This window comes from Boleophthalmus pectinirostris, unplaced genomic scaffold, assembly GCF_026225935.1.
Source record: "Boleophthalmus pectinirostris isolate CB_2022bp ecotype Guang Dong unplaced genomic scaffold, ASM2622593v1 HiC_scaffold_3, whole genome shotgun sequence".
Lineage (NCBI taxonomy): Eukaryota > Metazoa > Chordata > Actinopteri > Gobiiformes > Gobiidae > Boleophthalmus > Boleophthalmus pectinirostris.
The window spans coordinates 890,414-908,376 of record NW_026571299.1 but is presented as its reverse complement, the minus strand read 5'-3'; the positions used below and the strand labels follow the sequence as shown (position 1 = coordinate 908,376).

Sequence of the window (17,963 nt, the reverse complement as noted above, 5' to 3'; positions counted from 1 at the left end):
GGGGGGAGGGACCTGAGTGACCCGGGGTGTGCAGCGCGATATCGGGTGTAGGGAGGACCGGCACCTCCCTGATACTGCTCCCTCCCAGTTTAGTCCTGGTCTAGATCTGGTTTAAACATGGTTTAGTCCTATTTTAGTCCTGGTTTAGACCTGGTTTAAACTTAGTTTAGAACAAGTTTAGTCCTGGTTTAGATCTAGTTTAGAGCTGTTTCAGTCCTGGTTTAGTCCTGGTTTAGTCCTAGTTTAGATCTAGTTTAGTCCTGGTTTAGACTTAGTTTAGTCCTGGTTTAGTCCTAGTTTAGTCCTAGTTTAGACCTGGTTTAGTCCTAGTTTAGACCTGGTTTAGTCCTGGTTTAGACCTAATTTAGTCCTAGTTTAGTCCTGGTTTAGACTTGGTTTAGTCCTGGTCTAGATCTGGTTTAGTCCTGGTTTAGACCTGGTTTAAACTTAGTTTAGACCTAATTTTGTCCTGGTTTACACTTGGTTTACTCCCAGTCTAGACCTGGTTTAGTCCTGGTCTAGATCTGGTTTAGTCCTGGTTTAAACTTAGTTTAGACCTAGTTTAGATCTGGTTTAGTTCTACTTTAGACCTGGTTTAGACTTAGTTTAGACCTGGTTTAGTCCTGGTTTAGTCCTGTTACAGAGGTGAGGAGTGGGTGTCTGGGGCGGTGGGATTTTCTGGGTCACAGTTGTTCTTCCTTGATTTTATTTTGATAAGTGAGTCCAGTCCTCATGTCCTCATGTCCCCATGTCCTCATGTCCCCATGTCCTCGTGTCCCCATGTCCTCATGTCCTCATGTCCTCATGTCATGTCCCCATGTCCTCATGTCCTCATGTCCTCATGTCCTCATGTCCTCGTGTCCTCATGTCCTCATGTCCTCATGTCCTCATGTCCTCATGTGTCCCTCATGTCCTCATGTCCTCATGTCCCATGTTCATGTCCTCATGTCCCATGTCCCATGTCCTCATGTCCTCGTGTCCTCATGTCCTCATGTCCCATGTCCTCATGTGTCCCATGTCCCCATGTCCTCGTTGTCCTCATGTCCTCATGTCCCCATGTCCTCATGTCCCCATGTCCTCATGTCCCCATGTCCTCATGTCCTCATGTCCTCGTGTCCCTCATGTCCTCATGTCCCCATGTCCTCGTGTCCTCATGTCCTCATGTCCTCGTGTCCTCATGTCCTCATGTCCTCGTGTCCTCATGTCCTCCATGTCCTCGTGTCCTCATGTCCTCGTGTCCATGTCCTCATGTCCTCATGTCCTCGTGTCCTCATGTCCTCATGTCCTCGTGTCCTCATGTCCTCATGTCCTCATGTCCTCTCCTCGTGTCCTCATATCCTCATGTCCTCGTGTCCTCGTGTCCTCATGTCCTCGTGTCCTCGTGTCCTCATATCCTCATGTCCTCGTGTCCTCATGTCCTCATGTCCTCGTGTCCTCCTCATGTCCTCGTCCTCATGTCCTCGTGTCCTCATGTCCTCATGTCCTCGTGTCCTCATGTCCTCATGTCCCTGTGTCCCTCGCAGATTTACACAAAACCACAGATTTGTCCCAGTTTATACAGAAACGTCCCTGTGTTTGTATTTTGTTCCAGTTTGATCCTGCAGCAGTGAAGAGACACAAACATCTGTCATTTATTTAAGTAAAAGACAGAAAATCTGATTAAAAACGACAAAAACACGAAGAAAATGAGACTAAACTGACTCACACTTTAATTCAATAATTTTATTATCACCAGAAACCGAGACTCACAGGGTTTTATTATGAAAATCTGAAAACTCTTTTGAACATGTCACAGATAAAAGAAGAACTTTTATTTTAATCCACTTCAACAAAAAGACAAAGACACAAAACCAGGTCTGAACCAGGACTTTATCAGAACTAAACCAGGTCTAAACCCAGACTAAACCAGGGCATGATCAGAACCTGAAACAGGACTAAACCAAGAATGAACCACATGTAAACAGGGCTAAACCAGGACAAAACCAGTTCTAAACCCGGACTAAACCCGGACTAAACCCGGACTAAACCAGGACTAAACCTAATCTCTCCGGTCTCTGTTTCCTGCTGACTCATGGACCTGCAGCAGCAGCTGAGGCTCAGACCGATATGTGTCTCTGTGGTTTAGTCCCAACCGGATTCAACCAGAACCAGACCTGGGCCTGGCTTAGTCCTGGTTTAGTCTTGGTTTAGTCCTGGTTTAGTCTTGGTTTAGTCCTGGTTTAGTCCTGGTTTAGTCCTGGTTTAGTCCTGGTTTAGTCCTGGTTTAGTCCTGGTTTAGTCCTGGTTTAGTCCTGGTTTAGACCTGGTTTAGACCTGGTTTAGACCTGGTCTAGTCCTGGTTCAGTCCTGGTCTAGACCTGGTTTAGTCCTGGTCTAGTCCTGGTTTAGTCCTGGTCTAGTCCTGGTTTAGTTCTGGTCTAGTCTTGGTCTAGTCCTGGTTTAGTCCTGGTCTAGTCTTGGTTTAGTCCTGGTTTAGTCCTGGTTTAGACCTGGTTTAGTCCTGGTTTAGTCCTGGTGTAGTCCTGGTTTAGTTCTGGTTTAGACCTGGTTTAGTCCTGGTTTAGTCCTGGTTTAGACCTGGTTTAGACCTGGTTTAGACCTGGTTAAGTCCCGGTTTAGACCCGGTTTAGTCCCGATTTAGTCCGTTTAGAGTCCCGGTCTAGTCCTTTAGTTTAGTCCTGTTCTAGTCCTGGTCTAGTCCTGGTTTAGTCCTGGTCTTGTCCTGGTCCCTGGTCTAGTCCTGGTCTAGTCCTGGTCTAGTCCTGGTTTAGTCCTGGTTCTAGTCCTGGTTTAGTCCTGGTCTAGTCCTGGTTTAGTCCTGGTTAGTCCTGGTTTAGTCTGGGTCCTGGTTAGTCCTGGTTTAGTCCTGGTTTAGTCCTGGTTTAGTCCTGGTTTAGTCCTGGTTTAGTCCTGGTCCTAGTCCTGGTTTAGTCCTGGTTCTAGTCCTGGTCTAGTCCTGGTCTAGTCCTGTCTAGTCCTGGTTAGTCCTGGTTTAGTCCTGTCCTGGTCTAGTCCTGGTTTAGTCCTGGTTTAGTCCTGGGTCTAGTCCTGGTTTAGTCCTGGTTTAGTCCTGGTTTAGTCTGGTTTAGTCCTGGTTTAGTCCTGGTTTAGTCCGGTTTAGTCCTGGTTTAGTCCTGGTTTAGTCCTGTCTAGTCCTGTTTAGTCCTGGTTAGTCCTGGTTTAGTCCTGGTTTAGTCCTGGTTTAGTCCTGGGTTTAGTCCTGGTCCTGGTTTAGTCCTGGTTTAGTCTGGTTTAGTCCTGGTTTAGTCTAGTCCTGTTTAGTCCTGGTTAGTCCTGGTCTAGTCCTGGTCTAGTCCTGGTCTAGTCCTGGTCTAGTCCTGGTCTAGTCCTGGTTTAGTCCTGGTCTAGACCTGGTTTAGACCTGGTTGAGTTCTCAGTTTTCAGATGTAAATGTGTTTCAGTTTTGTGTTTCAGTCGTGCAGATGTTTGAGTTTCAGTCGAATCAAAACGAAGCTCAGACCTAAAGCTGCACTCTGGAACTTTCACAGGCCCACACGTCTCCATGGAGACAGACGGGCTTAATGTCCCATGTCGTCATGGAGACAGGCAGGACAAAAGTTACACACTGAAGCTTTAAGAGTTCAGCAAATCCTCCAGGTCTAAACCAGGACTAGACCAGGTCTAAACCAGGTCTAAACAGGACTAAACCAGGACTAGACCAGGTCTAAACCAGGTCTAAACAGGATTAAACCAGGACTAGACCAGGTCTAAACCAGGTCTAAACAGGATTAAACCAAGAACTACACAAGGACTAAAACAGGACTAGACCAGGTCTAAACCAGGTCTAAACAGGATTAAACCAAGAACTACACAAGGACTAAAACAGGACTAAAACAGGACTGGACCAGGATTAAACCAGGTCTAAACCAGGTCTAACCCAGGACTAAATCAGGACTAAATCGAGACTAAACCAGGACTAAACCAGGACTGAAACACGAAACTGAAATTCATATTTACATTTGAAAACTGAGAACTGCAAACTGTCACACAGAGCCAGGACTAGACCAGGTCTAAACCGGGTCTAAACTGGGTCTAAACTGGTCTAAACTGGGTCTAAACTGGGTCTAAACCGGGTCTAAACCAGGTCTAAATCGGGTCTTGGTCTTGGTCTTGGTCTTGGTCTTGGTCTTGGTGATGTGGCGCTGTGTGAACAGAACATCTGCTCCTGTTTAAACTCTGGACTTTTACTGTAAAAAGAAAACAGCGTCTCCCAGTGGAAAAGACCAGAACAACACCTTAAACCACAGATTAAACACTACTACTACAAGTACTACAAGTACTACAAGTACTACAAGTACTACAAGTACTACTACAAGTACTACAAGTACTACTACTACTACTATTACTACTACTACAAGTACTACAAGTACTACAAGTACTACTACAAGTACTACAAGTACTACTACTACTATTACTACTACTACAAGTACTACAAGTACTACTACTACTAGTACTACTAGTACTACTATTACTACTACTACTACTACTACAAGTACTATTACTACTACTACTGCTACTACTACTGCTACAACAAGTACTACTATTATTACTATTACTACTACTACTACAAGTACTACTACTACTACTACAAGTACTACTACTACTATTACTACTACAAGTACTACTGCTGCTACGATTCTGTTCTCTGTTTGGGCGTTTTTGTGTCGGGAGGTGAGTGAACTTCACTATAACTTTAGAAAAACAGGTCTAAAACAGAACTAAACCAGGACTAAACCAGGACTGACTCAGGTCTAAGTCAGGTCTAAGTCAGGACTAAACCAGGACTGATTCAGGTCTAAGTCAGATCTAACTGAGGTCTAAGTCCGGTCCCGGTCCCCGTCAGCACAGGTCCCTGTTTCTCTCTGGACACTGTCTGTTCCTGGACCGAACGCGTGGCTCCGCCCCCCCGCCGCTGTAGTCTGGGGACAGGACGCAGGAGGGGGCGTGGTCTATGAAGCACCTGTTCAGGTAGGCCTCCTCCCGTCGCGAGGCCGTGACGCGCCGGGCGTGGTCCTGCAGCAGGAGCAGGGAGCAATTGCGCGCGAGTCGGAGCAGCGCCCCCACCGTGCCGCCGTACAGCTCCGACGTGTAAAACCACTCCCCCTCCTCCTGCGTCACCGCCGCCGCAGACTCCGCCCTCTCGTACGGAAGCTCACCTGGCGCTTTACCGAAAAAGTCCGAGTGAGCCACGCCCACCAGCTCGTCCAGAACCTCCTCCCCCACCTCCCCCACGAACTCCAGGTCCACGTCGGCGCAGAGCACGTAGTCCACGCCGCCCTCCTCCCTCGCCATGCCCCTCAGCACCTCCGCCAGCAGCGGCAGGCGCCGCGCGTACAGCCGCTCCCAGCCCGGCATCTCCGCCACCGGCACCACCCTGATGTCCCTGCCCGCGCGCAGCGGCGGGGGCGGGAGCAGCGCGCGCGGGTTGTCCGTCAGGATGTAGTAGGTGAGGGGCCGCCGCGGCAGGAAGTGCTCCTCCGCCGTAGACACGAAGCCCGGCAGGTAGAGGGCGTAGTTCCCCACCACCAGCGTCACCAGGGCCACGCGCAGCGGCGAGTCCCGGAAACGAGCTCTGCGCCGGGCCGCCAACGGAGACTCCGCCCACACCACCGGAGCGCCCCACGACGTGACGGTGACGGCGGAGGGGGCGGGGCCACGCGGCGAGGGGGGCGGGACTCCGTGCCAGAAAGAGACGACGGCGTGAGTGGGCGTGGGGGGGCGGGGCTTACGGCGCGGGACGAAGTCTGAGGAGAAAGAGACAGAGGGGAGGGGTCAGCGTCTGCGGGTCACACCTGCGTTTGACCCTCAGCGTCTGCGGGTCACACCTGCGTTTGACCCTCAGCGTCTGCGGGTCACACCTGCGTTTGACCCTCAGCGTCTGCGGGTCACACCTGCGTTTGACCCGCCCTCAGTGTCTCTGGACCCTGGGCTGGTCTGGGTCTGGACTCTGGAGGATTTGACCCGTTGTGGATGTTTTTTTCCAGAACAGTAAACAGTAAAAATCCTCCAGGAAAAGGAGGGAGATGTTTTGTCTGAAGCCTCCGTTTCTGTTTTAGTTAAGAAACAAGATTCTTCTTTAAACAGAAACGGCGGCTTCTGTTTCATATTTACAACTGAACAGATTCTGCTGATGTGGCACATGTGTGTGAGTTCCAGAGGAGTTTCAGTGTAGTGAGCTCCTCCTGCAGACAGATGTGAGGAAGTGTCACCAGCGTCTGACAAGAGCAGAGGAGGAACAGAGGAGCAGAGGAGCAGAGGAACAGAGAGCAGAGAGGAGAGAACAGAGGAACAGAGGAACAGAGAGGAACAGAGGAGGAACAGAGAACAGAGCAGAGGAGAACAGAGGAGAGAGGAGCAGGAGGAACAGAGGGAGGAGCAGAGAACAGAGGAGCAGAGAGCAGAGGAACAGAGGAAGCAGAGGAGAACAGAGCAGAGGAACAGAGGAGAACAGAGGCAGAGAACAGAGAACAGAGGAACAGAGGAACAGAGGAACAGAGGAGCAGAGGAACAGAGGAACAGAGGAACAGAGGAACAGAGGAACAGAGGAGCAGAGGAACAGAGGAGCAGAGGAACAGAGGAACAGAGGAGGACAGAGGAACAGAGCAGAGGACAGAGGAACAGAGGAGGACAGAGAGAACAGAGGAACAGAGGAACAGAACAGAGGAACAGAGGAACAGAGGAGGACAGAGCAGAGAACAGGAACAGAGGAACAGAGGAACAGAGGAACAGAGGAACAGAGGAACAGAGGAGCAGAGGAGGAGAGAGAGAGGAGCAGAGGAACAGAGGAACAGAGGAGCAGAGGAGGACACAGAGGAGCAGAGCAACAGAGGAGGACACAGAGGAGGTGAAGATACTCACACATGATGATGAAGAGGACGGTGCAGAGGAAGAGTTTGCGTCGGTGGATCCTGAACACTCCTGTTTCAAACAGTCAGATTTTATTGTTGTGTCACTGAGCAAAACACTTTCACTGTTTGTTTATGAGAGACTGACAAGGACACGGTTTAGACCTGGTTTAGTTCTGGTTTAGTTTAGACCTGGTTTAGTCCTGGTTTAGACCTGGTTTAGTCCTGGTTTAGACCTGGTTTAGTCCTGGTTTAGACCTGGTTTAGTTTTGGTTTTGAGTTTCACTGTTTCTTTAAAACTTGTGCTCTGCAAATGTTTTTCTCATTATTCGTTTGGGATCAGCTCCAAACCAGAACTAAACCAGAACTAAACCTGGTCTAGAGCAGAACTAAACCTGGTCTAGACCAGGACTAAACCAGAACTAAACTAGGACTAAACTAGGACTAAACTAGGTCTAGACCAGGTCTAGACCTGGTCTGCAGTTTTCTTTCAGATTTGTCTTTTCGTCTCGTCTGAAACATCTGAGACGATGACATCATCAAAGCGCCGCAGAGGTCGAAGGTGACACTGACCTGAGCCCAGCGCTGCCATGACGACGGCCCCACGCCACCTCTGACCCCCCCGCTCCGCCGCTCGGGTCACGCCTCGGGTCACGCCTCAGGTCGCTGCTCGGGTCGTTCCTCTCGTCCGTCTGGAGTCATTTTCTCTGCGTTTCTGTTCCACCAGAGTTTTCCAACGCTCCTCCCTCCTCCTCCCTCTCTCCTCCTCTCCTCCTCTCCTCCTCCTCTCTCTCCTCTCTCTCCTCCCTCTCTCCTCCTCCTCCTCTCCTCCTCCCTCTCCTCCTCCTCTCCTCCTCCTCCTCTCTCCTCCTCCTCTCTCTCCTCCCTCTCTCTCCTCCTCCCTCCTCCTCCCTCTCCTCCTCTCTCCTCCCTCTCTCTCCTCCCTCTCTCTCCCTCCTCCTCCTCTCTCTCCTCTCTCCTCCTCCTCCTCCTCCTCTCTCCCTCCTCTCCCTCTCTCCTCCCCTCTCCTCCTCTCCTCCTCTCCTCCTCCTCCTCTCTCCCTCTCTCTCCTCTCTCCCCTCTCCTCCTCCTCTCCTCCTCCTCCTCCTCCTCCTCCTCCTCCTCTCTCTCCTCTCCTCCTCCTCTCTCCTCCTCTCTCTCCTCTCTCTCTCCTCCCTTCTCTCCTCCCTCTCTCCTCCCTCTCTCTCCTCCTCCTCCTCTCCTCTCCTCCTCCTCCTCCTCCTCTCTCCTCCTCCCTCCTCCTCTCCTCCTCTCTCCTCCTCCCTCTCCTCCTCCCTCTCCTCCCTCTCTCCCTCTCCTCTCTCCTCCTCTCTCTCTCCTCCTCTCTCTCTCTCTCTCCTCCTCCTCCCTCTCTCCTCCTCCCTCCCTCTCCTCCTCTCTCTCCTCTCTCCTCCTCCTCCTCTCTCTCCTCCTCCTCCTCCTCTCCTCTCTCCTCCTCCTCTCCTCTCTCCTCCTCCTCTCCTCCTCCTCCTCCTCCTCCTCTCTCCTCCTCCTCTCTCCTCTCCTCCTCCTCCTCCTCCTCTCCTCCTCCTCTCTCTCCTCCCTCTCCTCCTCCTCTCTCTCTCCTCTCTCCTCCTCCTCTCCTCTCTCTCCTCCTCTCTCCTCTCTCCTCCTCTCCCTCCTCCTCCCTCTCTCCTCCTCTCTCCTCCTCTCTCCTCCTCCTCCTCCCTCTCTCTCCCTCTCCCTCTCTCCCTCTCTCCTCTCTCTCCTCCTCCCTCTCTCCTCTCTCCTCTCTCCTCCTCCCTCTCTCCTCCCTCTCTCCTCTCCCTCTCTCCTCCTCCTCTCTCCTCCTCCTCCTCTCCTCCCCCTCCTCCCTCCTCCTCCTCCTCCCTCTCCTCCTCTCCTCTCCTCCTCCTCCTCTCTCCCTCTCTCCTCTCTCTCCTCCCTCTCTCCTCCTCCTCTCTCCTCCTCCTCCTCTCTCTCCTCTCCTCCTCCTCTCCTCCTCCTCCCTCCTCCTCCCTCTCCTCCTCCTCTCTCCTCCTCTCTCTCCTCCTCCTCCCTCTCTCCCTCTCTCTCTCCTCTCTCCTCCTCTCTCTCTCTCTCTCCTCCTCTCCTCTCTCTCTCCTCTCTCCTCCTCTCTCCTCCTCCTCCTCTCCTCTCTCCTCTCCTCTCCTCCTCCCTCCTCCTCCTCCTCTCCTCTCCTCTCTCTCCTCCTCTCTCTCCCTCTCCCTCTCTTCCTCCCTCTCTCCTTCTCTTCTCTCCTCCCCCTCTCCTCCTCTCTCTCCTCTCTCCTCCTCCCTCTCTCCTCCCTCTCCTCCTCTCTCCCTCTCTCCTCTCTCTCCTCTCTCTCCTCCCTCCTCCCTCCTCCTCTCTCCCTCTCTCTCTCTCTCCTCCTCTCTCCTCCTCTCTCTCCTCCCTCTCCCTCCTCTCTCTCCTCCTCCCTCTCCTCTCCTTCTCCTCTCTCCTCTCTCCTCCTCCTCTCTCTCCTCTCTCCTCTCTCCCTCTCTCCTCCCTCTCTCCTCTCTCTCCTCTCTCTCTCTCCTCTCTCCTCCTCTCTCCTCCTCTCTCCTCTCTCCTCCTCTCCTCTCCTCCTCTCCTCCTCCTCTCTCCTCTCTCTCCTCCTCCTCCTCTCTCCTCCCTCTCTCTCTCCCTCTCCTCCTCCCTCTCTCCTCCTCCTCTCTCCTCCTCTCCTCCTCTCTCCTCTCTCCTCCTCTCTCTCCTCCCTCTCTCCTCCTCCTCCTCCTCTCCTCCTCCTCTCTCCTCCCCTCTCTCCTCTCTCCTCTCTCCTCCCTCTCTCCTCCCTCTCTCTCCCCTCCTCTCTCTCCTCTCCTCCCTCTCCCTCCCTCTCTCCTCCTCTCCTCCCTCTCTCCCCTCCTCCTCCTCCCTCCTCCTCCTCCCTCCTCTCCTCTCCTCTCTCCTCCTCTCTCCTCCTCTCTCTCCTCCCTCCTCCTCTCCTCTCCTCCCTCCTCCTCCTCTCCTCTCCTCTCTCCTCCTCCTCTCCTCCTCTCTCTCCTCCTCCTCTCTCCTCTCTCCTTCTCCTCCCCTCTCTCCTCCCCTCTCTCCTCCTCCCTCCTCCTCCCTCTCTCCTCCTCCCTCTCTCCTCTCTCTCTCCTCCCTCTCTCCTCTCTCCTCCTCCTCTCTCCTCCTCCCTCTCTCCCCCTCTCTCCCTCCTCCTCTCTCCTCCCTCTCCTCCCCTCTCTCCTCCTCCCTCTCTCCTCCCTCCTCTCTCCTCTCTCTCCTCTCTCCTCCTCTCTCCTCCCTCTCTCCTCCCTCTCTCCTCCTCCCTCTCCTCCCCCTCCTCTCCTCCTCCTCCTCTCCCTCCTCTCCTCCTCCTCTCCTCCTCTCCTCCCTCTCCTCCTCTCTCCTCCTCTCTCTCTCCCTCCTCCTCTCCTCCTCTCCTCCTCCTCCCTCTCTCCTCCCCTCTCCTCCTCTCCCTCTCCTCCTCTCTCTCCTCCTCCTCCTCCTCCTCCCTCTCTCCTCCTCTCTCTCCTCCTCTCCTCCCTCCTCTCCTCCTCTCTCTCCTCCTCCCTCTCCTCCTCCCTCTCTCCTCCTCCTCCTCTCTCCTCCTCCTCCTCCTCTCCTCCTCCTCCTCCTCCTCCTCCTCCTCTCTCTCCTCCTCCTCCTCCCTCTCTCTCCTCCCTCTCTCCTCCTCTCTCTCCCTCCTCTCCTCTCTCTCCTCTCCTCCTCTCCTCCCTCCTCTCTCCTCCTCTCCCTCTCTCTCTCCTCCCCTCTCTCTCCTCCTCCTCCTCCTCCTCCCTCTCTCCTCCTCTCCTCTCTCCTCTCTCTCTCTCCTCCTCTCTCTCCCTCTCTCTCTCTCTCTCCCCTCTCCCTCTCTCTCCTCCTCTCCTCCTCTCCCCTCTCCTCCTCCTCTCTCTCTCCTCCTCTCCTCTCTCCTCTCTCCTCTCCTCCTCCCCTCTCTCCTCCCTCTCTCCTCCCTCCTCTCCTCTCTCCTCCTCCTCTCTCTCCTCCTCCTCCTCCTCCTCTCCTCCTCCTCTCTCCTCCCTCTCTCCTCCCTCTCTCCTCCTCCTCTCTTCCTCCTCCCTCTCTCCTCCTCCTCTCCTCCTCCTCCTCCCTCTCTCCTCCTCCTCTCCTCTCTCTCCCCTCTCCTCCTCCCCTCCTCCTCCTCCCTCTCCTCTCCTCCTCCTCCTCTCTCCTCCTCCTCTCTCTCCTCTCTCCTCCTCCTCTCTCCTCCTCCCTCTCTCCTCCCTCTCTCCTCCTCTCTCTCTCCTCTCTCCTCCTCCCTCTCCTCCCCTCTCCTCCTCCCTCTCCTCCCTCTCCTCCTCTCTCTCCCTCTCTCCTCCCTCTCTCCTCCTCCCTCTCTCCTCCCTCTCTCCTCCTCCTCTCCTCCTCTCCTCTCTCCTCCTCTCTCTCCTCTCCTCCTCCCTCTCTCCTCCTCTCTCCTCCTCTCTCTCCTCCTCTCTCCTCTCTCTCTCCTCTCCTCTCTCTCTCCTCCCCCTCTCTCCTCCTCTCCTCTCTCCTCCTCTCTCTCCTCTCTCTCCTCTCCTCTCTCTCCTCTCCTCTCTCTCCTCTCTCTCCTCCTCTCCTCTCTCCTCCTCTCTCTCCTCCTCCTCTCCTCTCTCTCCTCTCTCTCTCCTCTCCCTCTCTCCTCCTCCTCTCTCCTCCTCTCTCCTCCTCTCTCTCCTCCTCTCTCCTCCTCTCTCTCTCCTCCTCCTCTCTCCTCCTCCTCCTCTCTCCTCTCTCTCTCCTCCTCTCTCCTCCTCTCCTCTCTCTCCTCTCCCTCTCTCTCCTCCTCCTCCTCCTCCTCCCTCTCTCCTCCTCTCTCTCCTCTCTCTCCCTCTCTCTCCTCTCCTCTCTCCTCTCTCCTCCTCTCTCCTCCTCCCTCTCTCCCTCTCTCTCTCCTCCTCTCTCTCCTCTCCTCTCCTCTCTCTCTCCTCCCTCTCTCTCTCTCTCTCCCTCCTCTCTCCTCCTCTCTCCTCTCTCCTCCCTCTCTCCTCCTCCTCCTCTCTCTCTCTCCTCTTTCTCTCTCTCTTTTCTCTTCTTTCTTCTCGGTCTGTATCTCTCTTTCCTCCTCTGATTTCTCCACCTCCCTTTTTTCCTTTTCTCCCCGTTTCCACCAGACGTCAGCACAAAACCAACTGTTCCTCCACGGACTCAAACAGACCTGGTTTAGTCCTGGTTTAGTCCTGGTTTAACCTGGTTTAGTTCTGGTTTAGTCCTGGTTTAGTTCTGGTTTAGTCCTGGTTTAGTCCTAGTCCTGGTTTAGTCCTGGTTTAGTTCTGGTTTAGTTCCTGGTTAGTCCTGGTTTAGTTCTGGTTTAGTTCCTGGTTTAGTTCTGGTTTAGTCCTGGTTTATCCTGGTTTAGACCTGGTTAGTCCTGGTTTAGTCCTGGTTTAGTCCTGGTTTAGTCCTGGTTTAGTCCTGGTTTAGCCTGGTTTAGTCCTGGTTTAGTCTGGTTTAGTCCTGGTTTGTTTAGTTCCTGGTTTAGTTTAGTTCTGGTTTAGTCCCTGGTTTAGTTCTGGTTTAGTCCTGGTTTAGTCCTGGTTTAGTCCTGGTTTAGTTTAGTCCTGGTTTAGTCCTGGTTTAGTTCCTGGTTTAGTCCTGGTTTAGTTTAGTCCTGGTTTAGTTTCCTGGTTTAGTCCTGGTTTAGTCCTGGTTTAGTTTTCCTGGTTTAGTCCTGGTTTAGTCCTGTTTAGTCCTGGTTTAGTCCTTAGTCCTGGTTTAGTCCTGGTTTAGTTTCCTGGTTTAGTCCTGGTTAGTCCTGGTTTAGTCTGGTTTTTAGTCCTGGTTTAGTCTGGTTTAGTCCTGGTTTAGTCCTGGTTTAGTCCTGGTTTAGTCCTGGTTTACCTGGTTTATTAGTCCTGGTTTAGTCCTGGTTTAGTCCTGGTTTAGTCCTGGTTTAGTTCCTGGTTAGACCTGGTTTAGTCCTGGTTAAGTCCTGGTTTAGTCTGGTTTAGACCTGGTTTAGTCCTGGTTTAGTCCTGGTTTAGTCCTGGTTTAGTCCTGGTTTAGGTTCTGGTTCATTAAAACAGATCCATGTGTCACTTTGCTCTTATTTCTTTATTTATTTATTTATTTATTCATTTATTTAGTTTAAATTTGACTTTTTACAGAAACAGATTAAACTTTGGACTAAAGCCTCAAACACAAACCACAAAAAGCAAAATTAAATATTAAATACAAATAAAATAAAATAAAATTAAATAAAAACATCTGAAATTTCACTTTTCCAAACTGTAAGGCTGTGACAGAAACTGTGCTTCAGATCCCAGAATGCACCTGTTTGTAGTTTTGTAGTTTTGTAGTCCACACGGCAGAGAAAGAAACTACAGGTTCAGCTTTTGGCAGTGTCTTATGATGTCATCAAACGGCGCGCAGACAAACCCGGGACTTTTACAAAAATATCAGATTTTTACGAACATTAAAACTGCACAAAACTCGAGTGGAAAAGAGCGGAGACCGGACCAGATTTAGACCTGGTCTAGACCTGGTTTAGACCTGGATTAGACCAGATTTAGACCTGGATTAGACCTGGTTTAGTCCTGGTTTAGACCTGGTTTAGACCTAGACCTGGTTTAGAGACCTGGTTTAGACCTGGGTTAGACCTGGTTTAGTCCTGGTTTAGACCTGGTTTAGACCTGGTTTAGATTTAGTTTAGACCTGGTTTAGACCTGGTTTAGACCTGGTTTAGACCTGGTTTAGACCTGGTTTAGACCTGGTTTAGACCTGGTTTAGACCTGGTTTAGACCTGGTTTAGACCTGGTTTAGACCTGGTTTAGACCTGGTTTAGACCTGGTTTAGACCTGGTCTGATGTAAAATACTGTTTTTCTTCACCCTGAGTAACTTCTTGTTTTCTTTCTTTTTATTCGGAGCTTTTGTCAAATTATTTGTGTTTTTGTCAAATCAAAGTGAATTTGCGTTTTTTTTTTGAGTTTTTTTTTTTTTCTTCGTTTAGTCAAATTAAACTTTCACTTTGTTGTTTTTTTTTTTTTTGGCTCCTGTTGCGTGTTTTTCTCTGAACATTTCTCCGTCTGTGAAACTTCTGTCAGATTCTCACGAAAAAACAAAATCGTCCGAGAATTTTACATTTACAATTCGGGTTTAAGACGTTTCACCCACATTTTACAATCACCGTCTGAGAATAAACACGTCTGAGAAGAATAAATCTGTAAGAAGAATAAAGTTGAAGCTCATGCTACAGCGGCCGGACGGGGAAAAGGCGATTATGAAGATGATTCTAAAAACATTTGGCAAATAAAGAGTAAAATCTGCAGCATTGAGTCGCCGACACTTTGACCTTTTGACCTTTTGACCTGCGCCTCGTTAAGATCCAGAAACAGATTTAGTTCCTCCGTCGTCGTCGTGTGGTTCATGAACAGGGCCGGACTCAGACTCGGGTCCGACTCGGGTCCGACTTGAGTTCCTCAAACACGCGGGAAAAAGTCAAAGTCCTGCCTGGTCTTTTGGAGTCTGTCTGTCTGGAGTTTTGTTGATGTTTATAAAGGCCCAAAGCTTCACGTTTCACCACAGACCGTAAAAAGTACTGGATTAGACCTGGTTTAGACCTGGTTTAGACCTGGTTTAGACCTGGTTTAGACCTGGTTTAGTCCTGGTTTAGACCTGGTTTAGACCTGGTTTAGTTTAGACCTGGTTTAGACCTGGTTTAGACCTGGTTTAGACCTAGGTTTAGACCCTGGTTTAGACCTGGTTTAGACCTGGTTTAGACCTGGTTTAGACCTGGTTTAGACCTGGTTTAGACCCAGTTTAGACCTGGTTTAGTTTAGACCCGGTTTAGACCTGGTTTAGACCTGGTTTAGACCTGGTTTTAGACCAGGTTTAGACCTGGTTTAGTTTAACCTGGTTTAGATCTAGTTTAGACCTGGTTTAGACCTGGTTTAGACCTGGTTTAGTCCCGGTTTAGACAGGGTCAGCCTTATTCAGAAGGCCCTCTAGTCAGAAGACCCATTAGTCAGAAGACCCTCTAGTCAGAAGAGCCTCTAGTCAGAAGACCCTCTAGTCAGAAGACCCTCTAGTCAGAAGACCCATTAGTCAGAAGACCCTCTAGTCAGAAGACCCTCTAGTCAGAAGAGCCTCTAGTCAGAAGGCCCTCTAGTCAGAAGAGCCTCTAGTCAGAAAATCCATGTTCAGGTCGTGTTACAAATTGTTACAAATGAAATTGTATTTCAAGTTTTAAATATTTTTTAAAGTAAATATTAAAAGTAATAAATATATTAAACCCTTAAAATGCAGCAAAAATGTTTGAGGAAATAATGATTTGGTGGAAATGTCGTCTTAAGTGGAACAGGGTGAATAATTATCTGATTTTCAGGCAACAACTTGCAAAATGTTCAGTAATTCGAGCTCTACAACCTTCATTTCTATTTTATTTTAAATCTTTTTCTTTTAATATAACATTGGTGGTTTGTAAACCAACACATTAAGTCATGTTGGTCTTAGCCGATGCTGTTATACATGATTATGTGTTTTCCCTGTCAATATCTCTAAAAATGTTGATGTTGCAGCCATTTTTAATTGGTAAACATTAAAAAGTTTATTAATTCTTCCCTGATCCAGGGATTATTCCCTGTTGTTTTCATCAAATAAACATTCAACTGTTCAAGAGAAATGTTACTGACAAACCAAGAGAAGAGGGAAGGATTTTCTGACCAGTGGGACTTTCTGATGATGAGGGTGTAACCGGTTTAGTCCTGGTTTAGATCTAGTTTAGACCTGGTTTAGATCTTGTTAAGTCCTGGTTTAGTCCTGGTTTAGAAAAGACCGGGCAGGACTTGTGTCCTGTAGAAAGAGTTTAGTAGAACATTTAAGACCAAAATGCTGAGGCCACAACAGCAGGTCCAGAGCTCAGGTCCAGATAAAGAGCAAAATTCTCAAGGAAGTTGATGGAGCCTGAAGATCGGCCGTGATCACTTCCTGTTTGGAACTCTGTGACGTTTCAGCCTGATGTTTTCACAGACGTGTTTGAGCTCTGGACTGAAGAGCCCGTGTGACCAACGCCGCTGTCGGGTCAGATCTGCTCAGCTCGAAATAATAAAACCAAAAAAAAACACAAAAAAAACCCACGATGTCGTTTTTTTAATTTTAGGAAAATCTCTAAAATCTGAAAATCAAACGTCCCGGTGTGTTTGGAGGAACTGAAGTCGAGCCTGTGAGGCGTGAGGGGAAAGTCCAGGTGCGGCCCTGTCCACACACCTGCACAGCTCTGTAAATGCTCCTGTCGCTCCTGTCGCTCCTGTCGCTCCTGTCGCTGGCTCATGGAAGTATAAGTTGTGGTTATAGGTCCATGTGCTGCTCCTGGTGCTCGTGTCGCTGGTGTGGGGCAGATTGTGCGGGCGGATCAGGTTGTATCAGGTCGTATCAGGTCGTATCAGGTCGTATCGGGTCGTACCGGGTCGTACCGGGTCATATCCGGTCGTCTCCGAGCAGCTGGAGCAGCGCCTGCAGGAGGCGGTCGTCGCGGTGCCGGTATCCGTCCTGGTAGAAGCGGTCGACGTAGCGGGCGTACAGCGGGTCCTGCGGCGGCGTCTGGATCCGGGTGATCAGGTCCAGGGCCCGGTACAGCGCCTGGGGGGGGAGTCTGGACGGAGACGCCCCCGGGGACGGCCTCGTCCGGGGGGAGGAACGAGGACCCGACCCCCCCGAGAGCGGAGGGACTGGAGTCTGTCGGCCGAAGGCGACCTGCAGGAGGCGCTGCAGAGCCACAGAGGCGGGGTCAGAGGAGGAGGCGGGGTCAGAGGAGGAGGCAGAGTCAGAGGGGGCGGGGTCAGAAGAAGAGGCGGGGTCAGAGGAGCGTTCTCTCTCTGTGTTGGGCGGAGTCTCTGTTTGGGGGAGGGGCTGCTCCTCGGTGGGTTCCTGTGGAGAGGTCAGAGGTCAGAGGTCAGACACTGGGCTATAATGCATTTATACAAACATCAAGAATCTCAGACTTCGGGTCATTGTGCAGGTCACACTGGGAAGGATCCTCAGAAAAAGTGATGATCAAACCTCCATGTTTGTTTTCCCAGTGGGACGTGTCTGTTGACAAAGTCGATCTTTTCAAGTCTTTTGAACCATTTCACTTTTGTTTCTGGTTCTGATATTGTCAATATTTTAGTTTTGGGATTCGAACATCGTATTTGTGTGGTTGTTGGATCCTAACAGCGGAAAACGACTCGAGAAATGTGTTTGTGATAAAAGTGAATCAGATGTGTGTGACTCAAACCTCGTTCAAACTGTTTCTCTTCCCAACAGAATTGAAAAATAGTGAAAGGTGAAGGTGATGGGCAGGATTGATCCACAGGAAGAACCAAAAAGGAAACATTTGACTGACTAAAATCATCCTGAGTTTACAGAGAACATTTTGTATGTGGAGCCACGACAAAACAAAATCCGGTTTGTTAATGTATGAGGAGCAGAAGACAAACAGACTGAGCTGCTTTCTTGTTCTTGTGGTTTTACCAAACATCACGTCTTGGTCTTTGCAGTGGAAGGTGTGTTCTTGGTGAACAGTTGGAGACTTTCACTTTGACTTTTTAAATTCATAACCGAGGTTGAAGCGAAGGATCGGGGTTTTGTTTTGTCGTTGCTCCACATACAAAATGTTCTCTGTAAACTCAGGATGATTTAGTCAGACAAATGTTTCCTTTTTGGTTCTTCCTGTGGATCAATCCTGCCCATCACCTTCACCTTTCACCTATTTCTTCAATTTCCGGGAAGAGAAACAGTTTGAACGAGGTTTGAGTCACACACACATCTGATTCACTTTTACATTTATGCACAAACACATTTCTCGAGTCGTTTTCCACTGTTTGGATCCAACAACCACACAATAACGATGTTCGAATCCCAAAACTAAAATATGACAATATCAGAACCAGAAACAAAAGTGAAATGGTTCAAAAGACTTGAAAAGATCGACTTTGTCAACAGACACGTCCCACTGGGAAAACAAACATGGAGGTTTGATGATCACTTTTTCAGAAAATCCTTCCCAGTGTGAATTGTGCAATGACCCGAAGTCTGAGATTCTTGATGCGTGCGTTCTGTGAGGGTGCAGTACCACGCCTGACCCCAGGGGGCGCTTCTGTTTGTGACGTGAGTTTTTGTGTCAGTTTCAAAAGAACAGGTGATGTTTAGTGTTTCAGCTGAACTTCTGTCAAATGGAAACTCTGATATTTACA

The 17,963-nt window shown here is 50.4% G+C and overlaps 2 protein-coding genes and 1 long non-coding RNA gene across 3 annotated transcripts in view; all 3 read right to left on the bottom strand.

Annotated features, from left to right (window-relative positions):
- Positions 1 to 4,860: 4,860 nt before the first annotated feature.
- Positions 4,861 to 5,688, bottom strand: LOC110166708 (alpha-1,3-galactosyltransferase 2-like; the record flags this gene model as incomplete). Its single annotated transcript, XM_020931998.2, has 1 exon — positions 4,861 to 5,688. A coding segment is annotated over one exon (828 nt), but the record flags the coding sequence as incomplete, so codon positions are not given.
- Position 5,689: 1 nt separating this feature from the next.
- On the bottom strand, positions 5,690 to 7,560 carry LOC110166715 (uncharacterized). The gene is made up of 3 exons (XR_002318959.2): positions 7,440 to 7,560; positions 6,880 to 6,939; positions 5,690 to 5,765 (listed from the first exon to the last, which is right to left on the bottom strand). It is a non-coding gene; the product is annotated as an uncharacterized LOC110166715 (long non-coding RNA).
- A 7,144-nt stretch (positions 7,561 to 14,704) lies between these two features.
- Positions 14,705 to 17,963, bottom strand: part of pcsk1 (proprotein convertase subtilisin/kexin type 1) — a 32,602-nt gene continuing 29,343 nt past the window's right edge. Inside the window, 1 exon segment of the mRNA XM_055160890.1 lies at positions 14,705 to 16,656. Coding sequence (XP_055016865.1) covers positions 16,207 to 16,656 — 450 coding nt within the window. The 3' untranslated portion in view covers positions 14,705 to 16,206.